Below are 15,173 nucleotides of genomic sequence, written 5' to 3'. Positions count from 1 at the left end.
TTTTTTTTAAACATATGTGTCACTCTGACAGCTACCCATTGTTTCATTTAAAGTTAACAGCTAGACTTGTGTTATTTAGATTTATCTCCTCACTTTGATCATTTCTGCTAATACCCCTTTAGTTTGTTTTCAGTCTTTTTCTTAGCCCTCCAGACAGCCTTGCAATATTTTTAATTTTTTCCTCCATAAGGAAATAAAAAAATAAGTTTTCCAGAAAGTGTTGCCTTTGTAGATAAGCATTGGCTAGTCCCAGTGGAATGTTTTAATGTTCATGAACCTTCTCCTTCACTGATGTGTATCCTGCAATAGCAGTGCTAAAACTGGGAAGGACAATTTCTTTCATCAGGGAGCAAGAAATTGTCATGCTTTCATTATTGCCAAGATTATTTATGTAAGGAAATCAAAAAGAATTCCCCAAAGATGATATTAAGAATGTACATGCTATACTACATTGTGCTTCAGCCTGTACATCACTGGTGCTGAGGAATTAAAATAGTACATGCTAAAGAAGAAGACCAAAGAAAAAATTAGTTTTGTTTGTTATTGTTAAAAATAATGGTTGTTTTATGGCTGGCTTTCATACTTTCATTTTTCCGTGCTAGTTCTCTCTTAACCTGTTCAGCTGGTAATTTTTAACTGGAAAATGATATTAGTATGGTCTTGAGAAAACCTGAGAACTGTTATTTAGTCTGGTAAAACTTTAGTAGCTTCTTGACAGTATAATTCGCATCAGAATAGAAGTTCTCAAAATGAGCTGCAGTCATACGGAGGTTCACAAAATCTAGAAAAAAAAACAGAGCAAAAAAAAAAAAAATCAGTACAAGTGTGAACTAAGTATTTCATATTTGCAATCTGGAATAGGAATATATGAATCATAGAATATCCCCAGCTGGAAGGGACCCACAAGGGTCATCAGCTTCAGCACCAGAGGTCCACACAGCACTGCCCAAAGTTAAACCCCATGTCTGAGACACTGTCCAAACACTTCCTGAACTCTGGCAGCTCGGTGCTGTGCCCACTGCCTTGGGCAGCCTGTTCCAGTGTCCACCAATCTCCAATGAAGAATGTTTCCCACCTCCCCTGGCACAGCTCCATGACGTTCCCTCGGGCCCTGTCGCTGTCACACAGAGCAGAGCTCAGTGCTGCCCTCCACTCTCTGTGAGGAGCTGCAGCTGCCATCAGGCCTTCCCTCAGCTCCTCTGCTCTGCGCTGAGCAAACCCAGGGGTCTGAGCCCCTCTAGGCCCTTCCTTGCAATAACACAAAATTTTTAAGCTGCTCCCCACGTCTTTCCCACTAGACCCTTCCTCATCTTCATAGCCCTCCTTTGGACACTCTTAATAGTTTCATATCATTCCGTATTGTGGCACCCAAATCTGTTCCCAGTGCAGGAGGTGAGGCCGCACAGCATAGAGCAGAGAGGACAACCCTTTCCCTTGTCCGGTGGCCGTGCTGGGACTGGTGCACCACAGGGTTGCAGTTGGCCCTTCAGGCTGCCAGGGCACACTGCTGACTTGTGTTCAACTTGCTGTCAAACAGAACTTACCAAAATCTACATATGAGTCCAATTACCTATAAGTGCCTCCAAAACGTGTCAGCAAAAGATAAGAAACCTCACAATTAATGTATGGCCTGCCTGCACCAAGCTAGTTTTTGCAGTGACAAACTGCACAGGTGTTTTTTTTTCTTCAACTTGAGCCACTGAACTGACCTACTGTGGTATCTCTCAGTTGCATGCTGCGGTTTCCAGAGAGCATGTATTTGAGGAGATGGTGTCACACAACACTGTTGTTGCAAACTATATGTGTCTGCTTTGGAGAATGTAACTGCTCTCTTTCTAGCAGAAGAATACAGAGCCTTATAGAATTAGTTGTATTAGATTACTTGTGAAAAAAAAAACCAAAAAACTACTTCTTCCACATTCTGGAAGTATATATTACTTAATATAATGTTATGAATTCTCATCCCACATTAAGAATAGTTTAAGTGATATTAATGAGAAAGTAAATTAAAGATTTTGTAATGTTATTAAAATCTCAGTAAAATACAATTAGGCAAGGCTAAAAATAGTGTATTATGCTCTAGACATTTTTAGCTGAAAATAGTAAATATACTCCTTCGTTCTAAAGCATTAGTTGGAGAATGTGAATATAGCAGTTAAATTGCTGATGGGAATAACAGATAAGAAACTTTCTGTCACCTACACTATGCCTGTCATTATGAATGACAGAAGATTTCAGTCTCTGGAAGGAAGAATGGATATCATTGTAAAATGTTACTGACATTTCTGCTGTATTCTGCCCAGATCTAAATCGTAATGCAAATTACAGAACCAGGAAAGCATCTTTTCAATTGATTTAAAGTACTAAGCTGTCTAAAATATCTTCGCATGTGAAGTGAGTGATAAATTTGTCAGAGGAGCTGAATTATAGAGATTAAATTTTATAAGGCAAGACTCTTTAGCCAGATGGCTACCTAGCAGATTTTAGCTGATGTGTAATGCTAGGATATCTTGGAAAGTTACAGAGATTCCCTTTTTTGTACGAAATTTCATTGCCAAGAAGCCAAGAAAGAAGCTCTGATATTTCTGCAGATGCAGTATTTCTAAAAATATAAAATTTCTAGGAATGAAAAGAAGATACTAACACCAGTTGAAGTGAATGCATGGTGTTCATTATTGGGGCTTACTAAATGCAGTCAGAAAGAATAAAATGGCCTGTCTCATCCAAGGTCTTCCTGTTTGTATGATCAAAATGAGATGACATTCATAAGTGAACATAATGATGACTATGCCTTTATATCTTGCACAGCAGTTGAAATGAAAATTGCAATCAATAGGCTGGCATATTAGCACACTTTCCAAAAGTTCTGTCACAGTTTTGTTTCAACATGCTGAGAGAGGTAAGCAATTTTCCCAGTATTTCCATGCATTATATATTTGCTCCTGCATGGAAAATCCACTGAAGCAATTGCACTGGAAGCAATGATAATAGAAGTAGCATGAGTTTACTGAAGGAATGCAAAAACTGTTTAATAATGTCAAGGATGTACAAAGATGTTTCTTTAATATCATTTAAGAGTGATATGATTGGGTTCTGCAGTTTGGCATTTCAGTTAAATCTGTAAAATTGGGCTGGAATAGCACATACCAATACACTCAGGCTGGATGGGACTGGACATCCCACTCTAGAGTTCAGAAAGAACTGTCTGAAAATTTGGCCATTGGTGAATGAATCCACCAATGTGGCAGTGGTGGCATGTGACCAAGAAACAAATGTTTCTTCCAGTTGAGAAGGAGAGATCAGAAGTCACTGATCCCACCATCAGTTTGTTAGTCTGATGGTAGCAGTCTTTAGAAACTATGCTGAAGATGTAACTGAAGATACAAAGCTTACAGAGGGAATAAACTCAGATGTGCTGAAATTAGGATGTGTTAGAATAACTTGATAATTGTGTTTGATGATTTATTTTTTGGACAAAAGTAGTGTAGTAATAATCTGTCTTCAGGAATACACTGGGTATGGCTCTGTTTCAGAAGGCATGTAGATGAACAAGATCAGGATCATTGCAAGAACTGAAAACTAGTTAATGAGTTGGATAGAAAGGAAATGGCATTAAGCTGTAGGTATTAAGCTATAGGGAGGCTACTCATCAAAGATTAGGTTTGTGACTGAGCTTGTTTTAATCTTTTTCTAATACTCTCAACAAAAAGAAAAAAGATGTGTTGAAGAAAACTGCCAAAGGCATAGAGCTGAAGAGCAGTGTCAACATGAAGAACACTAAGAGTTAAAGGTATTAGGTGACCTCAGATGACAAATATGAAACAGATTTCAGTCAACAAAGTGCAAAGGCTTAAACTTAGGAACTGCTAATAATAACCTCTCTTGTAAGTAAGGATCTCTTCAGTTAGAAATGTCTAAACTGAAGGAAAGCTTGGTCAACCACTGCTTGGTTACAGGGTAACTGTGAGATGTGAGTGTGAAGAAAAGAATATATATAATCTTAAGATGTGTTAATCAAGATATTCCTAAAATAGATAGGAAAGTATCAGCACGTTTGTAAAGTGTTCCTGTAAATGTCATACAAAATGCTGTATAAGTTCTGATCAGACAGGAAAGATTAATTTGAACTGGGATGTCTGGGGAAGGAGAACATATGTTTAGAAAGAGGCTTAAACCTGGATTTTCTTTAGGCTTGGAGAATAAAGGGTGACTGGATCTAAGATGGCCCACCATAAGTTAAAGGGGAAAGCAGTTAGGGAAAAAAACTTCAGAACTTAAAATTTATGAATGCCCCAAACCAAACTTGTCTATAGACTTAAAAATATATTTTATGATCACCTGTCCAGTGAAGTTCTAGCAAAGGAGATGAATTAACTTTTTATTATCTGATCTTTGGCCTATTCAAATTCCATGCACTCTGCTTATCTCTGAAGATTAATCATTATTCAAGGAAATTCAGTTTTCAAGTAGAGCAACCCCAAACGGGAGGAAGGAGCTGAAGACTCCACGATTTGTTACATGACTGGTGATTTCAGATGTACAGCTCATCTGCTGTTTTTGCTATACATTATAAAGGTGAAGAGAGCTATTGTGCTCATTTAAAAATAAAGGAAGGGGAATTAGATGTTTGGCCAATGTTAGCATCGTAGAAGAGAAAAATAATCTAGAGCTCTGTAAAAGAAGTACCCTACCTTTTCAAATTACACAGCACTATACATAGAAAAGAGACTCACTGGATAGAAATTAGGAATAATTTGATTTTGTTTGCTTTGGTAGCTCAGTACAATTAGAATAATGTTTGTTTTGATTCCTAGATGCGGTCTGTCAGCCGAATATTTAAATTTATTGACATGCCAACAGAGGAGATGAAAACCATTAAGCCACAGAAGAATAACCAGTTTTCAGATGCCCTTGTAATTGAAAACAGGCACGTGAAGGATGAGAAGAACTGGCCATCTGGGGGACAAATGACTGTGACGGACCTTACAGCCAGATACACTGAAGGAGGAACTGCTGTCTTAGAAAACATTTCCTTTTCAATCAGTTCAGGGCAGACGGTGAGACACTGTTTTGTTGTGTTTGGTAGAGTCTGACTTCTATTATGCTTTACTGTGGAAGTGTCATTATAAAGCTATTTATTGACTCAGTAAGTTTTTGTAGATAGAAACATGAAATTATTGCAGAACAAAATAATCATCTAAATCACCTGCATGACAGAAATGTCTTCTGCCTCTTATTAAAAAGAGCTCATATCTAGTATTATTAGCTATGAACAAAAATAGTAAGGAAATTTGGCTTACTTATCCTAGAAATCTTGAAGCTGTTTGTACCTTGGTGAAGCACGATGAAGAGTTTTCCAGACCATGAGGAGAATAACACACAGATAAAATATTTCTGCAGTAGTTCTTCACGTCCTTTTTCTGTGCTTGAAGTTGGCCTCCTCCTCCTATGGACAGAGAAGTGTGCAAATGCTAGGGGCAGACTGACCCAGATGGAATGGGCCATGAAAGAATACTGGCCAGCGTGCCAAGGGTAACGCACCAGCGGCTCGGCGCTCGGAGAGACGTTCCATGGGTGCTGTGGGCTGTGCCAAATTATTAGAGAGCAAACGATAAGCAGCTCTATTCTTTAAAAGGCTTACAAACCTCTAACTAATCTTCATGCGTGTTTGGATTTACATTCAAGAAATAACTTTATTTTCAGGGCAGCACTTAGGCAGATGTTGAACACTTTGCTTGAAGTTCATGCAAAGATTCCTGAGCTGAAGCTGTATGGATGAAGAGCCAATTTTAACTCTGTCATCTTGATGAGAAAACAGGTTCAGCAACAATGCCTTGCCTTGCCATGAGGCAGCTCTTAGGTCCTACTTTGAACAGCACCTGTCTCTCAGAGTTGATAGATCTATATTGGTTTACCCATTTCATTTCTAAGTTTGAGGGCACTGCAATTTTGATAATAGGGTTCAGACTTCCTGTAGCATCGTCTTGAAAAAACTGTGCCTTTTGAGGAGAGGCAATCTGTGATTTCTGGACTGTGAGTGTGGGTGCTTCTGTAGTCTGCTTGATTTACTTCCTGGATAATTCTTTGAAGCAATGGAGTAATGGAAATGAAAGATACTTTTGTACTGTAAACTTCTGAGGCAAAACAATTAAAACAAAGATCCCTTTTACAATGACTGTGATTTAGAAATTTTATCCAATTCCAGTGATGAACCATGTATGCAGAGGTAGTGTTTCCAGAATTGGAGTGCGTTCCTTAAACCAGAGATTTGTTTTTGCCTTGTAGTGAAGTAAGAGAAAAACAAGCAGGAAAGGGGAGAACTCCCATCATAGACCTTTGCTTGTCCTGTTTTGCCTTAGGCACTGTAATGGAAAGGATGTTAGGCAGCAGGGATGGTCCTCATGTCACCTCATCACCTTCGCATTTATATTGTCATTGTTCAAATGCAGCCCATGCTCAGACAGTTCAGCATTAGCTGTGCTAAATTCAGCTGTGGAAAAAGCCAGTATCTCAGCTTTGGGTGGTGGTAACAAAATATGAAATAATATATAAGGAAATTTCTGCTCTTCAGGTAAGTATAGACTAATGGATCTACCTTCTTAGTTGATTCTGAAGGTTTACACTAACAATCAGCCCTTGCTGTAGACTTTTATCACTTACAAATGAACAACCTATGCTATCCCACTGAAATCAGTTTGGATTGCTCTCCACTATTAAGATCTCTAAATGCTGCTGCCTTGGTCTGTGGTTAATATATGAGCGATATTAAGTGCTTGCTTTTATTAATTTGCATTGCAGGTGGGCCTTTTAGGAAGAACTGGCTCAGGAAAAAGCACTTTACTTTTTGCATTTTTAAGACTGCTGAATACAGAAGGGGATATCCGGATTGACGGCATCTCCTGGAACACAGTCAGCTTGCAGCAATGGAGAAAGGCCTTCGGAGTGATTCCTCAGGTAATGAGAATGTTTTAGAGGCAGCAAAGTGCCTTCATTTTTTTTTTTTTTGATTGCATACTAATATGCACATAGTTACATTTAAGCTGAAAATTAATTGTTTTATGCTAAGAAACAGAAAAAATGCACAGAATTTGTGAAGGGGATAGTTGGATGGATGAATGTGATAATTTGCAGTAAAGTCTACATTTTGAGTATTTCGATGTCACTCACACAAGAGCTCTTATAAAAATGAGAAGGTACAGTACCCTCAAACAAAAGTGTTTGTAGTTGGCTTATCTCTCTGCCTCTGGAATGGATGACATGTTGATTCAAAATAAGATAGTGCCATCTAAAGAAAAAAAATACAGTCAGTGATGTTCTCACCTCCTGTTTTCTAAAACCTCACATCATGTATTATGGATAGTTTGTGAAAACAATAGTGTGCCTTTTTTCTTTAATAGGTTAGTAGCAGAACTACTCAATCATTAACTGATCCCCAACTTGGGCAGGGACACCTTCCTCTAGACCAGGTTGCTCAACCTGCCCTTGAACACTACTGGGGTTGGGGCATCAACAGCATCTCTGAGTGACCTATTCCTACTCCTTACTACCCTCTTTCTGTGATTCTGTGTTAAAGAGAGCCTCTCCAGCTTTCTTGTGTGCCCCCTTTAGGTACAGAAAGGTCACTATAAGGTCTCTCTCGAGACTTTTATTCTCCAGGCTGAATAATCTCAACTCCCACAGCGTGTCTTTATTGGAGAGGAGCTCCAGACTTCTGAGCACCTTTGTGGCCCTCCTCTGGATCTGCTCTAATAGATCTGTGTTCTTCGTATGGTAGGGACCCCGGAGCTGAATGCAGTGCTCCAGGTAGGGCCTCAAGACAGCATAATAGAGGGGAACAATCACCTCCCTTGAGCAGCTGGTTACTCTTTTTTAATGCTTTTGGCTTTCTGGGCTGCAAGCACACCTTAAATGCTTATGTTGAGCATTTCAGTCACCAGCGCACCAACTTTTTCTCCACAGGGCTGCTCTCAATCCACTCATCTCTCAGCCTCTACTGATGTTTGGGATTACCCAGACCTATGTGCAAGATCTTGCACTTGGCCAGGTTGACCTGCATGCTTGCATGGCCCAACTTTCAAACCTGTCAAGGTCCATCTATGTGGCAGCCCTTCACTTCCAACATGTCACCTGCACCACACAGCTCAGCGTCATCTGCAAACTTGCTACGAGCGCAGCAGTTCCCTCAAAGACAGCAATTTTAAGCACTTTGACCTTACTGGAGCAGCCCTTTCTTCCACTGTCAATTTACACACCCAACCTATGGGAGCCGGGAGTGCTGCAGGGAGTTTGCTGCTCAGATTCACCTCCTGGCTGAGCTCTGCTGGCAGCCAGGACTTGCCTGGCATGCTGCCCTGTGACAGCTGATCTGTCACCCTTTCTCTCAGCTTTGCAATTCTTTCATGTATGTCTAGTCCTGTAAACTTTTATTTGTTTATTACTGCTGGTTCAGTACTGTCAGCATGACTTTTAGTTGCAAGCAAGGAAAAAAGTAACCCCTTTGGGTCAAGGTAGCTGTGTCAGAGATTGCAAATACAGCTGTGTCAAGATGGGCAGAGATTGCATGTATAGTGTTGCTTTAGTCTGGAGTAGTATGTTATAAAATTTGTCGAAGAGTACTAAAACACCCCAGCTCCTCATTCTCTGGAAATCACTAGAGTTGACAATCTGTTTGCTTGCTTCACTTTGCAGCTTCTGTCCAAAACACTTGCCAAGGAGCTGCACATTTATGCCTCAGAATTTACCATATGCAGAATGAAATAAAGTTTTCACCAGTATTCCCTTCAGAGAAGAGAAATTACACATGCCGCCCAGCCTTTCCCAGCAGAACAAAGAGAGCCTTTTGTTCTCTGCCATTCACCTGCAGCTTCAGAATGTAAAATAAAAGTCTCCTTGCCTTTCCTGGGAGGTGGGCCTATGACAACATGTGGATGTGCACAGTCACATGAGAGAGGCTTCACTAACAGTGAGGGAACGGAGCTAATTTAACCTGAGACATGCTTCCTTGGGAAAATTTTTTCAGCATTGCCCTTCTTTTCCCTATCCCTAAATTTTGCAATTTAAAGGACATAAAATTATTCTTTAATGGGAGTGTCATTAATAGGTGGCTGTGTAGCACCCGCAACGTCCCAACGGCACGTACTGCAGTGTGCTCCAGGTGGGTGGAACTGGAACAGCCCGAGGGGCACTCAGAAATCTCACTGAGCCACAGCAAAGGAGGAGATCTGTCTGCTCCTTTCCGTGTATCAGATGCAACTGTCAGTGCATGAGCTGGTAAATCACATTGAGCAAGTTTCCTGGAGCGCCCACAAGGAAGTTCCTTCCTGCACCTCATCAAAGGCTGGCGTTGGTTAAGCACAGCCTCGACCACAGTAGTGCTCCTACAGGATGTTTGTAATTCTCATGGAAATTGGTAACTCAGTGATAACAGGCTGCTTGAAGCATAATCACAGCTCAACAGCTCTTCATTCTGGGCAGTTCTTTCTGAGGTTTCATCTGCAAGACTTTCCCTAGCATGTTTCAAGGGTGTTTGGAGAGGAAAGGTCACTGCATCTGATTTCTGCACATTGAAGCTCTTTTGCATGCAGGTCCTCAAGCAGATTATGTACTGAAATAAGTAATTGAGTAAGACTGACAAAGAAGCCTTCAGAAGTTTGGTTATGAAGGGATAACGGGAGATCTGGAGCCAGCTTCCCGTTAAAAACATCTGAGGAATCCTGAGATCCATAAGGTGTCAGAATGAGTGTTTCCTTGAGCCTTGAGTGCTGTTCTGCTCATATTTAGACATTTAATCATTCTGACAGATCTCACAGCATTTAACTCCATGTAGAGTTAAAATCAAGCTTAGTATGGAGAACAAGACTACTACAGTTTGTGGGATTGCCAGCTGACAAAAAGAAAACTATCAAATCCCTTTGCCTCCTTTATTTCCCTGAAGAAGTAACGTTTGGAAACTTCTCTTCCTAGTTCATTTTGCAGTAACTATCTGTCTTTGTTCATTACACCTACTTGTCTGTCTGTCCATCTCAGCACTGTTCTGTTGCCTCAGACTCTCCAGGACGGCTCACCCTTGTAGTAGCACCAGGATGGCTGTTTTGCACCCTCCCAGGTCGTTCCTTTGCAATGCATCCTGCTGAGAAGCTCAGCTATTCCTCCACAATGACATGTCAATATCATCATAGCTGGGAGCATCTCCTGCCCTAGGTCCATGCACAGGACACTGGTGGAGGTCAATAGAAACACTGCATGCTCATTCAGGGCAGTATATCTGTTGTTTTCAGATATGTTTTCACTGCGTTCAGTGCTGCCAGGAACACAGCCCTCGTGCTTCTCAGTGAGCTTTACAGGAGGCAGAAGTTTTTGCATCTTCAACACAACTTTGAATCTTACAGAAACGGTTGCAACAAAATTTGCAAAAGGTCTTTCTTACTCACGTGCTCTTATTGTTGACTGTAAATATCTTAATGTCAGTACAGTTTCTAAAGGACACTTATGACAACAAAACTTTGAACTCAGACATTCAGATACCAAATTCATTTTCCTTCATCTTGATATTGTTGCCATGATGTATGTAGGAGGAGGCAACATGGAGGTCATATTGCTGTTAACTGGACTTCTCTGCATGTGCAGCTGGTGTTGTACTTCTGAAGATGTTTCAGCCTTGGGCAGATGGGAACAAGGAAGGGTTTCTAAGAACAGAGTGAGAGGTGCCAGCCCATGGGTCTGGCTGAGAACCTGCACAGGTCTTTCATCTCATCAGCAGCTGCTCACGGCCAGGATATTCTCAATCTTTATCAGCCTCTTCTAAATGGATTCCATACTCTTCTGTATGCATTTCCTTGGGTTTGTCAGAGTCTTGGTTCTCCACACAACACTTAAATCACTTAGCAGGCTTATCTGCACAAACTGGGTGTACCCAACTTTGTAACCAATATGCAGAGGCTCTAGCCACTGAAGAGGATTAGTGCACTTTAGAGGGGTTGATTTACAGTAGGTGGGGTGGGCAGAACACAAACATGGCCATATTTATGTTCCCGAGCATTTTGCTTGTGGGTGGATGTAAGCTCTGAGAAACTATCTGCTGTGTGATCACACTCTTTATCCTCCAGGCTGAACGTGAACAACTGACAGAGAAGGAAAGGACTCCAGATTTACTTCCAGTCTCCTCAGCCATCCAGTTCTCTTTCCATCACCCTCCTTATTCCTACTTCTTCCATATTTATAAATGACACGCAAGCCCATGGCAGTCACTTTTTTTTTTTTTCCCTCCTTTTGAATTTCTGGCATTTAAGATTTATTTTTCTCCTTCTTTTTAAGTGGACTGTACCTGCCCACATACCTAACACGATATTTACTCAGGTGAAGCCTATGTGGTTTCTAATGAGAGGAAGGAGGTGTTGAAAAGGATGGAGAAGTACCAGAATTCAGGACAATGCAATATTTATCTTGTGGAAAAAAAAACATGTATTCCAGGGAATAGCTTGCTTTCAGTGCCCTACTTCTTAAAGGCACAGCTATTACAAGTATCAGCAGAGTCTGAAGAAAGTGGTCTCCTTTATTTCTCTCCCTGCTGCACTTCAGCAGGAATGTTATTCAGCCCAATCTTCTTTAAAACTGGTTTGTTCAGTTGACTATTCTTCATCAGTGAGAACTGAAAATATCTACTCCATTAGTTAAACGTGTGGTGCTCAAAGTATGAACAAAACCAGGTCTGACCCTGCTTCCACAGAACTATGACTTTCACCGCACCCAGTGCTTGTAGGAATCTAATCCTGCTGCAAATATATAGTCTCACATGCACAAACTAACTGGGCCGTGGGAAGGGACAGGGCTGTTCTTCACTGAAGCACTTGGAGTTTTAAGAAATGATGGTTATAAAGGAAAGGCTCTTCTCTTTCCTTGCTACCCAGCAAATGTAGTTCTGTAAGTACTGGCTGTGCACACCACTGCCTGCACTGCAGCTCTGCTGGACTCTGGCTCGCAGAGCAGTGGGGAGCTCTCAGGGAAGCCCCTCCAGTGGCTGCATGGCAGCAGAGTGCAGTTGGTTTTCCCTTCTGCTCTCCTGAGTGAGGTCCTTCCTTCCCCCTTATACCAAAGAAATTACTGGCAATGCCTTTCACCTCTTAATTAAATGAATTAAAACAATTTATTTTAAACTGCCACACACTTCTAATTAATCATAATTAGATGATGAATATAAATGCATGTATAAATCACTCTGAAATCTGATGAAAGAACGCCAATTTCCCAGGTTAGGTCAGATGGAAATTGTGGCCAACTGGCTGAGCTCTGGGACTGCATTTTACTGCATATACGCTCTCAGCCAGTTTCTGCCACCCCAGCAATTCCCTCGTTGCTTTCAGTAGCTTTGGACAACCAAAGCTCTGGTTTAATTTCAACAAGAAATTATTTGGCTACGGATCACTGGCATTTCAACATGTCTTCTCTAAATAAATATTTTCTTTAGGAAGACAAAAGAAGAAGTAATCGCTGAAATCCTTCCTCTTGATATCCATTCTGTATGTACAAGGCAAGAACATGCAAATGGTCATATTTCCCAAGCTTTGCATTCTTTGAGAGCAAGTTTCCCTGCTGTCAGCAGCAGGTGTAGAGCAACACAGAAAGCAACAGCTTCCATTTATCTTATAACAACTGTAGCACAACCTCAGTGTCACTTGAAGAGCCCCACTTCCACCGATCTGCCACACCTCCCTGTGTAAAAAGAGATTAAACAAATATTTAATTTTGTCTGAGTCATTGCTTTTCCAGCCACAACACATATATCTAAGGTATGTTTCTTTTATAGCTGCTTGTCTAAACTGATGGAAAAACCAAATTCAGTAGTAAATCTTAGAAGGATGCTGTGTTGGTGCTGAGCAATGCACGTCTTCATCATTTTCTGCAACAGAGGGAAGGTGCAGAACAGGAGGAAGAGAGTACGGCTGCAGCATCTCTCAGGGCAGCCTCCTGTGTGAGTGTGTGGTGGTGCTGCAGCCGGGTTGGATTGTGCTGCACCACGTCCGTCCCTGTGAACTGGCACCAAGAGCCAGGAGGGCTCTGCTGAGATGGGACTGGGACAGGCAATAAAGAATCAAACAAGATTATAAAAAGGCTTCTTCCAAACTTAAAATGTAGAAAATCTTCCATTCTGAAAACTGTTGAAATATTTCACATTTTTTTAGACAAGTTTGCGTTAGTTTTTATTAAAACAGCAGTCAAAACCTGAACATACAGTTCTTAACTCTGATGATCAGGGGGCTGGAGCACCTCCCCTATGAAGACAGGCTGAGAGAGCTGGGCTTGTTCAGCCTGAAGAAAAGAAGGCTGCAGGGTGACCTCATTGCAACCTTCCAGTACCTAAACAGGAGGGGAGTCAACTCTTTGAAAGGTAGATAATGGCAGGACAAGGGGAAATGCTCTTAAGTTGAAGGTGGGAAGATTTAGGTTGGATGTCAGGGGGAAGTTCTTTACTGTGAGAGTGGTGAGGTGCTGGAACAGGCTGCCCAGAGAGGTTGTGGATGCCCCATCCCTGGAGGTGCTCAAGGCCAGGTTGGATGGGGCCCTGGGCAGCCTGGTCTAGTAGTAAATGTGGAGGTTGGTGGCCCTGCATGTGGTTTGGGGGTTGGAGATTGATGATCCTTGAGGTCCTTTCAACCCGGGCCATTCTGTGTTTCTGTGGTTAACTCCCTCCTCTTTTTTTTGAACAACTTTTTCCAAAATTGTATAAAACCTTCATTAAGCTTTGTCTGATAATTACAGAAGGTTATTTTTTGTCTCTGTACACTTTGCAATTTACGACGTCTCACATAATGTTCCACCTGTATATATCCACCTGTACATCTTCTTTCTTATAGAAAGTCTTCATATTTTCTGGAACTTTTCGGAAGAATTTGGATCCTTACGGGCAATGGAACGATGAGGAAATATGGAAAGTCGCAGAGGAGGTAAAACTGCTCAGTGTGTTTCTTGTTTCCCTCTGCTGAGTGCAGTGCAGGACAAGTGGTTATCGTATGCTAAATTTATATAAAGGCTTTGAAACAAAGTGCTGAGAAAAGATAACAGAGGGCCATAAACCTTTTTTTCCCTAACTTTGACAAAGGCGATTTTTTATGGGATAATAAGGAAACACAAAGATAAACTTCCGTACAGCTCTTCATGCAACGACTGAGCACAGGTGAGGCTCTCTCTTTGGCTTGGCTACATGACCCTGAGAGAAAAGAAGTGCAGTGGGCTGATGACGCAGAAGTCTTGTAATCTTTTGTCTCTTTAATGCTTTGTCAAATACATGAAATTTTTCAACTGCAGTGTGCGAAGATGACTGGCAAACATCTAAGAGGCCAGGGAGAAGTGAGAAATGTCTGATGTCAGTGTTAGAAATAAAAGACTGGTATTACTGCGATAGGAAATACTTAGACTCAGCTTATAAGAATCTTTCATTGAAAGATTTTCCGGTTGTTGCAGCTCTCGGTCTGGCTTGCAGCTGGCTGGTAGGCAGTGCTCTCTGACATCGCATTTGGGCTCATGTACAGCTTGTGTCACAGCCAGCTGCCTCCTTCGTGGAAATCAAATATTAGGGAATATTAGAAAACCTGAAGGTTTTCTTTCTTCTAATTTTACACTGAGGTTTTAGCAACATTTTTTGTTTTCAAATTCCCCAATATCAGGGGAAAGATTTTTCCAGCTCTGTTTCCATCTAGAGAGCAAACACCACGCATTATGGGTGTAAGATGCCACCTATTGGTGCTGATAGTGTTTAGTAGGTTGCACGGGTGTAAATAATGCCCCAAGAAAAGGCAGCTAAGAGGTACAGAAGAGGGAATGCTTCAGCCTAGAAAGCAGATGTCTCCTTCTAAGGCACGGATGACTTAATAAACTTCTTCCCTCTTCCTTGTCCATAGCAAGTCTCAAGTATCATAAAATGTGTACAAACGTGGGAGTTAATCTGAAAGCTTCCTTGTTCCCACCCAGGAGGCTGACTTTGTCTCTGCTCTCTCTGAGGTTTATATAATTCCTTTCCTGTTTGAAAAAGGAGAAAGTAGCCACTTTCAGTGCACAATTTACTGTCAAGTATGTACATCACAGCACTTTTGATGAAATGGAGTGACAGGAGCTTTTTAGCTGGTGCTACAAGAGACAGGGAAGCAGTGCTGTGCTTCCCTGGTGCCCTGAGACTGCCG

At 41.3% G+C, this 15,173-nt stretch overlaps 1 protein-coding gene across 2 annotated transcripts in view; it reads left to right on the top strand.

Annotated features, from left to right (window-relative positions):
• Nucleotides 1-15,173, top strand: part of CFTR (CF transmembrane conductance regulator) — a 70,762-nt gene that overhangs the window by 52,001 nt on the left and 3,588 nt on the right. For both annotated transcript variants that reach the window (XM_031553221.1, XM_031553218.1), the window contains 3 exons: nt 4,815-5,057; nt 6,799-6,954; nt 13,851-13,940. In XM_031553221.1, the coding sequence (XP_031409081.1) occupies nt 4,815-5,057; nt 6,799-6,954; nt 13,851-13,940 (489 nt within the window). The remainder of the gene's footprint in view (nt 1-4,814; nt 5,058-6,798; nt 6,955-13,850; nt 13,941-15,173) is intronic.

This window comes from Meleagris gallopavo, chromosome 1 (genome assembly GCF_000146605.3).
Source record: "Meleagris gallopavo isolate NT-WF06-2002-E0010 breed Aviagen turkey brand Nicholas breeding stock chromosome 1, Turkey_5.1, whole genome shotgun sequence".
Lineage (NCBI taxonomy): Eukaryota > Metazoa > Chordata > Aves > Galliformes > Phasianidae > Meleagris > Meleagris gallopavo.
The sequence above is the reverse complement of the archived record's forward strand: the minus strand, read 5'-3'. Positions and strand labels throughout refer to the sequence as shown.